We start from the raw sequence: 12582 nt of genomic DNA, 5'->3' as shown, positions 1-12582 counted from the left end.
AACTCTTCCAAATTTTGTGGCCAATAGTGAGATACCATGGACACCTTTGATGATAAAAATGAAAATATTGTATAACTTTAGGGGAAACAATACCTAAACAAGATTTCCCCAGGTGCTCAGTCAAGATGCCTCCTAAATGAACCTGTGTGTAACTCACCTTCAGTTTCTAGTAAGGACTACTGCCAGATCTGAGAGAGAGTTGGGAAAGAGAAAGTTCCTTGAAATTAAAGATGGGTGATTTAGGGATTGCAAACTCTGTTCTCTAAATAATATTAATTCTGTGCTCTTTGGGTACTTTTGGACATTTTCTAGGTATCAACCTCTAATTTAAACTACAGCAAAACTCTGATTTTAAAATATCAAACATATTATAAATGCAATTTATAGTTTTGATTATGAACTCAAAAAATTATACACTTTTTCTCTCTCCTGCTCGCTCTTTCTTAAAATAAGCCAGACAAATTTTGACTTTTTTTGTAAAGAAGTAGAGCTTTAAGAAAAACTTTGAATACACATTTTGTTACTTAGGAAAAAATCCACTGTGAAAACAACATAAGTGAGTAGATCCTTCATGAAAGACGTGCCCCTGTCTGGTGCCACTTCTGTTGTTTTAATGGAGCCACAATATTAGTGTTTTAAAGCTGCCCGCCTTCCATGGATGCACCCTCCCTGCAGCAGACTTGAATCCCAGACAGAAAGAGAAGTCCTGAGGAGCCAAGTCTGGGAGAGTGATGAGTGTATTTATGCAAAAGGACAAAGTGCTAAACTGTCAGACAGTCCGGAAACTGAACATCGGAAGCAACATAATGCAGAGCTGGCTTCCCAGCCCCGCAGCTGAAGGCGTGGGTGACATAGGCACTAAAAAAGAAAGAAGGTTTTATAAAATCCTCATAAGTTTTCTCCCTCCTCCACCCTCACCCTCCCAAACAAGAATTGTGTGCAGGGGAAAAAAACCTGGAATTATAATCTCTGGGAGGATTATTTTCCTGGGTCTCACACACACAAAATGGCAGTCCTGTGTGCATTTCATTCTGGGATAAATGCGTTAAATATGTTATTTAGTGCAAATACATTAAATGGTACCTAATCTTTGCTAACCACTATTTCCAAGAAATAATATTTTCATGAAAATAATTCAGCTTGATAATAGTTGTCAGTCACTAACAATTTTAATAGAAGCAATTTTAATTTCCAGTTTGTACTTACCATGTTTTAATCAACAGTTTTAAATAATTCGCCACTTAAAAAGCTAGCTGTGCTTTGGGACAAATTTGCAAATTGCTGAGAGTAAATATTTGTTACCTGTTGACTTCATTTATCTTATCTACTTAGCAAAAGCAAAACAGACTTGTAAAATATTTCAAACTTGACAACTAATTCTTGATGATTTATGATATTTAGGAATATGGTTGATTTCAGTTAGCCCCAAACATATTTAAAAAGTGTTTTTAAAGGTCTTTTCAAAAAAATTTGGTATCAGAGATTATGGTAAGAGATGATAGATTTCCTGAAGCTAATAATATTCATGAACCTAATTTACAGATGGTTCTGGTAGCTGCCCTTTGAGGTACCTTTCTGATTCTTTGGAAGTTTAATGAGAATGGAAAAAGATGTATTGTTTGTTCCAAGGGTTCAATGGCTCTTTAGGCCTAGCCCTTACAGGACAGAAGTATTACCGAACAAAGGGCACAATCTGCTCGCTGCAGGACAAAAGCCAATCATCAAGGGGCAAGATGCTGGCAGAGAAAGGGCATTTTATTACAGCTTGCTAGCAAGAGGGAAGATGGCCGACTAATGTCCAAAAGAACCATCTTAAGGAGGGCACAGAATCTTGAAGCAGTGATGTAGGCCAATGACTTACAGGGGAGGGGGCTAGGAATGTTGAACCAGGAGTCGCCACACCAGACCTTTCAGTTGTCATTGATGATGGCTATCAGCATAGACTCTCTGTTTGTGGGTCATCACATTCCTAATGAACTCAAAAGAAGAAAGTTATCATCTTATTGCAGCTGGGAGGTACATGCACAAGAAGTGGTCATAAAATCTACAAAGCAGGTGCATCTCCTGGAGGGTACATATCCAGCTGGGATAGTTAGGCAGAGGTCATTCAAAGTTACAGTATGGTCTCTTTTCTACAATATGGCTTCCCTTATGTCAACTTTGTGTTGAGCCGGTTTCAGAAGCTGAAGCTACCCTTTAAATTAACTTGGCTTTATTGTTTGGGGTGACCCACAGCTACCTTGTGTGAATTTTCCAATTTCTATCATGTGTGTCTTCTGGGATAGTCGACTGAGAGTGGTCTCTGCAGCCCAGCTGGTCTGCCTGGCCTAGTGCTTCCCGCAGCCTCCACTCCTGAGCTCAGCCAGGGCCCACACGCACTCCACGCTGCATTGCTGACTTCAGGCTAGTTTGGGAAAAGAAGGGAGAAAGCACTTATGGTCGCTTTTAACCCTGCAAAGTAGGGTAGAGATGAGGCATAGAACTTGGAATGAAGACCCCCTTGCCTTAGGCTCTGTTCCCCTAGGAGCTTCAAAAGCAATGTGATTCTCAGCAGAATCAGTCTTTCTCTTCTCTTCCCTCCCTATGCCTCAGGTTGGGATCTCTCTCCGTGATTTCACCACAAGTCTCTCCTCTCTCTAGTTTGACCCTAGTTTGAATATCATTGACTTTTTCCTTTTAGATAACTTACTAGAGCGGGGACAATACGTTGAATTGACGCTGATTGTTTTTCTCTCCCTCTCTCCCTGAGGCTTGGAGCATCACCTATCACAGCTGGTTGACCTTCGTGCTGTTGATTTGGTCGTGCACTCTTTGGATGATTCGCAACAGGAGAAAATATGCCATGATCAGCTCTCCTTTCATGGTTGTTTATGGAAATCTACTGCTGATATTACAGTATATATGGAGTTTTGAACTTCCTGAAATTAAAAAGGTCCCAGGATTTTTAGAAAAGAAAGAGCCAGGAGAACTTGCCTCAAAGGTAAGTGAACAGGGAAACAAGGAAACAAAACCACGTGATCATAATAATCATCTCTAAGCAAAAACTTACACAGATAGCTTCCAAATATTCACTGCTTCACAGAAATGAATAGATATGAAACTATAAGAAATCATTTATATTGCTTAGAGATCTCTATAATTTAAACACGAACAAATATTACACCATGCTTTTAGATTTTATTTTAAAATGACCATGCTTTCCACTCAATTATAGTCTAAGTTATATTTTAGCATAAATTACAGTACAGCGGACGTGGAGGAATAGGTGAACACAGCGTCAAATACGTCAAGGGGGGAGAGGACTTTCTGGGATAGGTAGCAGTTTGCAAAACAGGCCAAACACATTGCTGCTGCAGAGAATCATTGATTATTAATGAAAACATTTTTTTCTCCACTTATGTCCTAAAGAAAATTTTAGCAGCAAAAATTAAGTATGACCCTTGCTTTTGTTTCTTCTACTGACTTTATGATATGCTTTCATCTGTAGTTAGAAAGTTCCTCATCTTTCACTGCTCATTTATTTTCATGGTCCATTTTAATAGTTACTATTTCAGAAGATGAGGTGCTCCAACTTTTCTGTCTGTTTTGTGAACAGAATGGCAGACTCTAAGCACACGTTCTCTTTGTGTCGATGGCTTTGTGTTAAGACAGTAAAAGCAACATCATGCGTAAATACTGAATGAGCCTTGAAAATCTTTCTCCTCTGTGCAGAGAGGAAATTTAGTATCTCTGAAAGAGACATTCATTTACGTCACATGAAAGCCACCTTTCTTGGGAGCAACCCCCTTTTTTACAGGTTACCAGACACCCATTTGCAAGGGAATCAGGTGTAAGTGGGGGTGCTGAACAGACTTGACCAAGGGCTGGTCCCTATAGCAGGTTTTTGGTGAAGGCTCTTGGGGTAAAGGAGAAAGTCCTAACAGACAAGTGCTAATGACAGAAATTAGATCATCATCCCCTGTGTTCATAGACCAGGGCAACTTCATTCACTCATTTATTCACTCATTTGTACAAAACTCCCATGCCTACCCCACTCCCAAACCTTACTCCGTGCTGAAGTCCCACATGAGACTCTCACTCGCAAGTCACCTTTATCTGATGCTCTTCCTTTTCATTCTCTCCCTCGTCTTTTCTCTTAAACACACACACAAGACTGGTAAGTTGGTCTTGTTTATGAGAGAAGTCAGAATCTTATCCTTTGACTGTGTAAATCCATTACAAACTGGCTCAGCATATCAGTGAGATATCTAAAAATGCATGCCAGCTAGCTAGTTGAATTCCCATTCCTGTCTCATTCAAAATTAAGAGCTCTTTGCGGGGAGGGGCCATTTGGGGGGAAATAAATTTATTAATTGTAGAAAGAAAAGAACAGTATTATTCTGGGGAAACTAGAGTCTGCACTTAAATTTTAATATATGCAAGAGTGCAAAAAAAGAAAAAAAGCGAGGGTTTGTTAGATGATAACAACAGACCTGCAGGATCATAGCATCTCTATCACAGTAACATTCGTCACAGCACGTGATTAAACACACACTGCAGAGTACTGCATGGCTCACTGTGATGGAAATGGGAGGAAGAAAGCGTGGGGCCTGGGTCCTCAAAGTTCAGAACCCTCTGGTGGGGCCAGACTGAACTACTTTGCAACATTCTTCATCCCCTGGAGCATCTCCTTCCCGGCTCCATCAGACCACATCAACTGCACTCTTCCAAACCTGGCTTTTGACTCTCCCTCGCCTGGGAAGGATGGCTGCTGTGCCCCCAGGGATTCCTCGGCTCTCTACATAGGCGTTAGAGATACACGTTTCTTTCCCAAATGGCAGCTATAGTTCAATTTGCTGTGACTTCCAGAAGTTTAATGCCAGGTTTTCAGAAGTGTAGACACTCTGGTTCTTATTTCCTTAGGTCCTAAGCATGTTTACCAGGACTTATTGGCACCGGTTTATGTTGAAGGTAAATGATAAGTGAATATTTACGGATAGTTAAATGGGCAATTATTCAAAGTGAAAATGACCCATTCATTGCTTATTTATTCAATGCCTATTTATTTTTTCATTTCTTTGGCAAATGTTTATTAAAATCCTATTATAAACCACAATGAGATACCACTTCACACCCACTAGGATGGCTAGAATAAAAAAACAGATAATAACAAGTATTAATGAGGAAGTAGAGAATTTGGAACTGTCATACACTGCTGGTGGGAATGTAAAATGGTGCAGCCACTTTCAAAAACAGTCGGTTCCTCAAAATGTTAGACATAGAATTACTTAAGAGCCAGCAATTCCACTCCTAGGTATATATATCCCAGAGAACTGAAGACCTGTGTCCACACAAAAACTTGTGCATGAATCCTCATAACAATGTTCTGTACACAAAAGAATAGTAACAACCTAAATGCCCATCACCTGATGAATGGATACATAAAATGTTGTCTGTCCATCCACTGGAGTATTATTTGGTAATAAAAAGGAAAGAAGTACATGCTACAACATGGATAACCTTTGAGAACATTATGCTAACTAAAAGAAGCCACTTATGAAAGAATGCTATGTAATTCCATTTATATAAAATGTCCAGATTAGACAATCTGTAGGGACAGAAAGTACATCAGTGGTTGGCTAGAGCTGAGTGGGGACAACAGGGGGTGACTGCTATGGGGCTTCTTTTTTGGGTGATGAAAATATTCTAAAATCAATCGCAGTGGTATTTACACAACTCTATAAATATACTAAAATCCATTGAATTGTACACTAAATGGGTAGATTGTATGGCATATGAATTATATCTCAATAAAGCTGGTATGAAAAACTACCGAGTGCCGGGTGCCATCTTCCCTGGAGAACAGAGCTCCCCGAAATCATAAGCTTTTTTTCCCCAGTCCTCAGGAAAATGTTAATATACAAATGTGGGCACTTAGAACAATTCTTCCTTCAGCTTTGGGAGATGAATGCAATATTAAGGGGTCCTATTTTCTGGGACGAAATGTTCTTTTTCCCATCTGTGGAATTCTTCAAAATAAGGAACATTGCAGAGGCAATGAGTGTTAGAGAAGAAGTATGTCTTCCCCTCCAGCTATGTTGATGTCACCGTCAGAGCAGGAAATGAAGGACTAGCACCTTGAGAGAGACCAATTGCCAAAACTGATTTCCGGCCCAGATGGAAGTAGTTTGGCCTTTCCACTGCCTCCTCCCCTGGGCCTCGCAGGGTCCCCACGTGTGCTCGTGTCCTCAGGAAACAGGGTTTAAAGCCAGTGACTTTCAGTTGAAATCCAGTGGGTGCCTGACTCTGTCTCAAATGGGAAGGTTTGTTTATTGTGCTCCCACTGAAATGTGGAGCAAATCTTCTATTTGTTGAAATGTGTTTACACTTCAAATGGCAGCTTAATTCTTGTTTTGCAAATTCTCTGCTTTCAGATACTTTTCACCATTACTTTTTGGCTACTGCTGAGGCAGCACCTCACAGAGCAGAAAGCTCTTCGGGAAAAGGAAGCTCTTTTATCTGAGGTCAAAATTGGGAGTCAGGAAAATGAAGAAAAAGGTAAATTAGTGTAAACAGTGTGTGACTGGAGGTTTTTGTGCTCAGCAAAATTATGGGGAAAAAGCCCCCAAAATACATCAGAAAGTCTCTATGCTTCAGACTAGATGGAAGACAAACATTAACTGGGAGTGACAGATAACAGCATTATAGTGCACAAGATTGGTAGTACACAAGATTTAGAGCGGTAAGTAACAGTATTACGGGACACAAGGTTTAGCGCACATGTGGGGGTTCAAAGGAGCTTTTGAAAGTGTGTCATTTGATTCTCACAGAAGTGATTCCCACTTAAGAGAAGAAGAAACTGAGGCTCAGAGAAGTTAAATGACTCTTCAAGGTCACACTTTTAGAGCAACAAAGCAACCAGAATTTGAAACCAATATAGTAGTTTTGATTTGTGTTATTGCTGCCTGTTTATTTTTCTATATCCTGCAGTACTTAAAGTTATCATTGGATGTTGGAAATGAAATAAGTGTTATAAGAAGATTAGTATAAAATATTACCAAATTTATTTCTTTTAAACTATATTTTAGGAAGGTTATAAAAGCTGACTATGGTTAGTTATAAATGCTGCTTGTTTACTAGAAGAGTCTAAAATTATTCAAATCATGTAGTGACATATAAAATGCATGCTCTGTGTCCCACCTGCAATACCTGGTCACTTGTGGCTCTGGTCAGGGAACGAGCTCAGTACAACAGCACAGTTTTCTGTTTTGAAGCTGATGAGCAAGATATACAGGTGGAAGGAGAGGCGGAAGAGAAGGAGGAAGGAGAGGAAGCAAAGCGAGAGAAGCAGGAGATAAAGAAGGAAGAGGAAGAGGAAGAGGAAGTGGAGGAAGGTGACGATCAGGACATCATGACGGTGCTGGGCAATCTGGTGGTGGCCATGTTCATTAAGTACTGGATCTACGTCTGTGGAGGGATGTTCTTCTTCGTCAGCTTCGAGGGTAAAATTGTGATGTACAAAATCATCTACATGGTGCTGTTTCTATTCTGTGTGGCCTTGTATCAGGTAGGTAAACGATTGTCCTCGATCTTTTTATCCTCACACCTGGCCCAGGAGTCTATGTGGGCTTCCTTTGATGAGAGGCTGAGTTACTATAATCCCATGAACGTACCAGATAAAGTGATTGATGCAGTTCAGACATCCCGTATTCAGAACCCTAGAATGGGAAATGACTATCTCCAGCTTGTTCGTTACTTTGAAATTGTAGGTTCTGAAAAAGTCAGAAAAGCGCCTGGCCCTGTGACCAAGTGGTTAAAGTTCCGTGTGCTCCAACTCAGTGGCCTGCGTTCTCGGGTTCAGATCCTGGGCACGGACATACTCCAGTCACCAGCCATGCTGTGGCAGTGTCCCACATACAAAAAAATAGAGGAAGATGGGCACAGATGTTAGCTCAGGGCTACTCTTCCTCAAGCCAAAAAGGAGGAAGGTGGGCAATGGATGTTAGCTCAGGGTGAATCTTCCTCAGCAAAAAGAAGAAGAAAGTCAAAAAAATTTCATAAGTTTTCCAAAAGTTCTTGATAAAAAAAGACACCCGTAAAATTAGATTAATTTTTGAGTAGTGATTTAAGAACAGTGGCTGGATAATCTAAAATACTGGATGACACCTAGTTCCCTCGTATTTCAGACTGTGGAATCAGAAAACTGTGTGTGTGTACGTATATATGTATAATGCATCAACTGCTATAATTAGAATTTTTATAACAGATTATAGTAAAGTGAGTTAGCCTCTCCACAGATTCGGTTTTAACTGGTGATAGAAGTTTTAACCCACAATAGAAACAAGGACGACAGTGAAATATTTGTGCAGCCACCAACAGCACAAATGAACCACCCCAGTGAACGAGAGCATGAGGAGAGAAAAATGTCTCAACATTTTGAAAGCTTTGAAAAATTCAAGGTAGATGTCCTCTTGAATATCCGCAGGCGCATAGTAAAGAGAGAGGTCTCCTCTCTGTGGTGGTTTCGCATTTTTATTCACATGGCACCACTTTGAATTTCAACCTGGGGCAGTTTCTCCCAGCAGTAACCCAAGGACAGCAGCCTCCACCATGCTATTCCTTGAATGCCGTCTACTGACTAGATATCGTGCAGAGAGCCTTATAAAGATTATCATTTCATCCTCTTAACAACTCTCAAAGTAGGCGCTTAATGGAGGAGGAAACAAGCTCCGTAGGGTCCAGCGACTTGCCCAAAGACACAGTTAGCAACTTCTGGTAGACGTGGGATCCTGGTCCAGATCCATCCAACTGTGTGAGGAGCAGAGCCTCAAACACTAAAAATGAAACAGACTTTATTTTCAAGTATTTTCAAATGTCATCACCTGTCTTAGTTAAATAAACTAGATATTTTTGTGTTTTTCTGTAACTGATTTTTCTCTTGTTTTTCAATGTCTGATTCACAGGTGCACTATGAATGGTGGAGGCGAATTCTAAAATATTTTTGGATGTCAGTGGTTATTTATACTATGCTGGTGCTCATCTTTATATACACATATCAGTTTGAAAACTTCCCAGGCCTATGGCAAAATATGACTGGATTAAAAAGAGAAAAGTAAGTAATTTTGGTGTACGATGGGGTGTGAAAGAGACGCCAGGATGGAGATTTGAATGCATGTTGTTCAAAACATGTTTATGGAAGATTTTATGGAAGATTAAAAAGTCAGAAAAGTGCCTGGCCTCGATCTTTTTATCCTCACACCTGGCCCAGGAGTCTATGTGGGCTTCCTTTGATGAGAGGCTGAGTTACTATAATCCCATGAACGTACGGAATGAACGGAAGATTTTAGTAAAACACGATATCATCAATGTCTGTCGACCCTTGAGAACAGCATTCGTGTCTTAGTCATTTTGTGTTCTCTCTGCCTAGCCCTGAGATTGGCACAGAGTAGGTACTCAATGAGTATTGACCAAAAAGTGAATTTTCAGCCCCATTTTAATGGAATAACTTTTTAATGTTAGTTTCATGTGAAACACACCTGCCTAGTATTTGGCCATTCACCCTTTCTGTGTTCCAAACCAGAGCTCACTTCAGTCCATCAGAGTTCGTGGACTCACGATACAGCAGCAGCCTCTCCTCGTTCATGCAGCTGGTGCTCAGAGGCTGAGGAGGAGGTGGTGCCGTAGACGTTTCTGCCGGTGTTCCTAGAGGAGTGATGATGAAATGACGTTTCCTGTGCATGTGACTGAGAGTAGTCTATCTTTTTCTCATTTGCTTCTGTAAACATCTGAAATTAGTTTAGAAATCCAACCAGAATTGGGCATAGAGCTGAATATACTGAGGTGGCTAAGAGAAAAGCTTAAAAAGAAAGGATTGCCATGTAGCTGGACTAACACGTTCAACAAATATTTATTAGATGTCTCGCCTGTGCCGAACACTGGCTGGGCCTGGAGACATAACAGGAAGCAAGTCAGCAGAGCCCAAGCCCTGTGGAGTCTATATTCTAGTGGATGAGACCAATAAGAATCCTGCTTAATGTGCAAATAAATTAATTACAAATTGTGACAAGTCTGTGAAGGAAACAAACGACAGGCTGAAGTAGTGACCAGTGGGGGATACTAACTATAAATGGAGTGATCAGGGCAGGCTTCGCTGAGGAGGCGTCATTTAAACTCACCTGGAGGATAAGAAGGAGCTTGTCTTTAGAAAAGTGTGTGAGTTGGGAGCTGGGGTGCAGAAGAGCATCCCAGGCAAAGAGAACAGCAAATGCAAAGGCCCTAAGGCAGGGCAGAATTTGGCACATATGAAGGACTGAAGGAAGGCTGCCCTGCCGGGAGCAAGGGTCGGAGTGGAGAGGAGAGAAGAGATGGGAGTGTTCAGCCAGGCATCCGGGACATACATGGCTTGTAGGTAGTGGTGGTTGGTATTTAATTCTTGGTGAAGTTTTTAGAAGTCTTTAAAGAACCCTGGACTGGCTGAGAAAAAGTGATGTATGGGAAGGCAAGAGTAGAAACAAGACAATTAGCAAGCAATAGCAGTGGTCTTGTGAGAAATGATGGTGACTTCACCTCGAATAGGTGGCCATAGAGATGGATAGCAGCAGTGGACAGAGTCAAGAGATGTTTAGGAGGTTGAAGGCAACATGGATGAAAAGATGTGAAGGCAAAGAAAAAATCGAGAAAGACTTCCTGGTTTCGGAGTTGTGCACCGGGTCAGTGGTTATACCAGGGAAAACTAGCGTGGGGAGAAGGAGATGAAGAACAGCTTGGCTAAGGGAAATTGGGAAATCAAGAATAGTGTTTTGACAGGGCTGGCCCCGTGGCCGAGTGGTTAAGTTCGCGCACTCCGCTGCAGGCGGCTCAATGTTTCGTTGGTTCGAATCCTGGGCACGGACATGGCACTGCTCATCAAACCACGCTGAGGCGGCGTCCCACATGCCACAACTAGAAGGACCCACAACTAAGAATATACAACTATGTACCGGGGGGCTTTGGGGAGAAAAAGGAAAAAATAAAATCAAAAAAAATATATTGTTTTGAAAACACTAACATGTAATAACTGTGAAACAACCCATTTCCAGTGGACCTTGGGGTATGAGAGTCCACAGGAGAAGGCTGAGCTGTAAATGCACATTTGAGTCGTTGGCGTGGAGATGGTATATGAATGCACGGGACAAGGTGAGATGACCTAGGGAGAAAGTAAGCTAGAGGAGAGACTCAGCACAGAGTCCTGAGGATCTTTCAGCATCTGGAGTCCAATAGACAAGGAGGAGACAGTGACAGAAGAGGAAAACCAGGACAGTGTGGCGGCCTCCAGACCATGGTCCTTTCAGGAAGGACCAGAGGCAGAACTGAACAAAGATAGAGAACAGCCCCTGGATTTGGCAGTATCGAGGTCGTTACTGACCACTGTCAGAGCAGGTTGGCTGGATTGGTGGAAACCAAAGCCAAACTGCAGTGTATGGGAGAAAGGGGTGCAATAAACAGTGTGACCGACAAAAGTGAAAGACTGTCACATAATTCATAGTGGAGAGTGTGTCTTCATTGCCTAAGAAATGTTCTTGCTTGCCGTTTTGTCTTGTTTTACAGGCTTGAGGATCTTGGCTTAAAGCAGTTTACCGTGGCTGAACTATTCACTCGCATATTCATCCCAACCTCCTTTCTCCTGGTGTGCATTTTGCACCTTCACTATTTCCATGACCGGTTCCTGGAGCTCACAGACCTGAAGTCCATTCCCTGCAAGGAAGACAGCGCCATCTACAGGTGAGCGAGTGCCTGCAGCACATGCCTCTTGCTGTCAGAAGGCAGCCTTGATTCTCCACCTGCCCACGGTCACCTTGCCGGAAAGCCTATTGTCTAACTTAGAATTTCAACCTTGAACTTCCCATGAGTATCGACCTGTGAATGAAAAAAAAAGTGAGAAATAATTGTGAGGTATTTGATGGCACTTTCTGAAACAACTGGTAGTGACTTATGACTGGTTAATAGAAAGTGATCTTGTCATCTGAGTAGTAGATGCAGGGCAACTCTGCAGACTCAGATACTTTAGAGCTGGCAATGTGTGTTTTGTGTCTAGGCTGGTTATGTGTTTTTAGAACATTTACAGAATCTGGCTAATTCAAAGGATGAGTTTTCTGTTGTGCTAACAACCAGTACAGAAGTCACTGTAAGTGAGAGCATACCAAAAAATGGTGGGCAGAATTTTCCCTTCCATTTTGGAAATGAAGAACCATAGCTAAAAGGCCAGAGTCTGCAATGTAATGCCCGGAATAACATTTGAGAAGAGAAAGTGAAGACAACATCAGCTCCCTGTTGTTGTCTTCTCATCAATAAGTATAAATTGTTTACAGGTAACAGACGAGCTCTCGCTCTCCCCGCCCGTGTGTGTGGAAACCACAGTGGATTATCGCACACCCCTCAGTGTGCTCCATCACAGGGAAATTACAAGCATTCTTCCACTGAATGTTAATAGTGATTTTCCTCTCTGCTTCATATTTAGCCTATGATTCAGTTCTTGGAAAAACACTTGTGAAGCAACTAAGGGAGCAAAGTGCTCTGTTAAAAGGAGTGCAGATGCCGCAGCTGAAAATCCCTCCTAGCTTTTTT

The 12582-nt window shown here is 41.6% G+C and overlaps 1 protein-coding gene across 12 annotated transcripts in view; it reads left to right on the top strand.

Annotated features, from left to right (window-relative positions):
* Positions 1 to 12582, top strand: part of PIEZO2 (piezo type mechanosensitive ion channel component 2) — a 418984-nt gene that overhangs the window by 309587 nt on the left and 96815 nt on the right. For all 12 annotated transcript variants that reach the window (XR_011541935.1, XR_011541934.1, XM_070627457.1 and 9 more), the window contains 5 exons: positions 2750 to 2980; positions 6414 to 6537; positions 7254 to 7546; positions 8943 to 9091; positions 11566 to 11739. Coding sequence is in view for 10 of the 12 variants with exons in the window: in XM_070627457.1 (XP_070483558.1) it covers positions 2750 to 2980; positions 6414 to 6537; positions 7254 to 7546; positions 8943 to 9091; positions 11566 to 11739 (971 nt within the window). In the remaining 2 variants the exon portion in view is untranslated. The remainder of the gene's footprint in view (positions 1 to 2749; positions 2981 to 6413; positions 6538 to 7253; positions 7547 to 8942; positions 9092 to 11565; positions 11740 to 12582) is intronic.

Source organism: Equus przewalskii, chromosome 7, assembly GCF_037783145.1.
Source record: "Equus przewalskii isolate Varuska chromosome 7, EquPr2, whole genome shotgun sequence".
Lineage (NCBI taxonomy): Eukaryota > Metazoa > Chordata > Mammalia > Perissodactyla > Equidae > Equus > Equus przewalskii.
The sequence above is the reverse complement of the archived record's forward strand: the minus strand, read 5'-3'. Positions and strand labels throughout refer to the sequence as shown.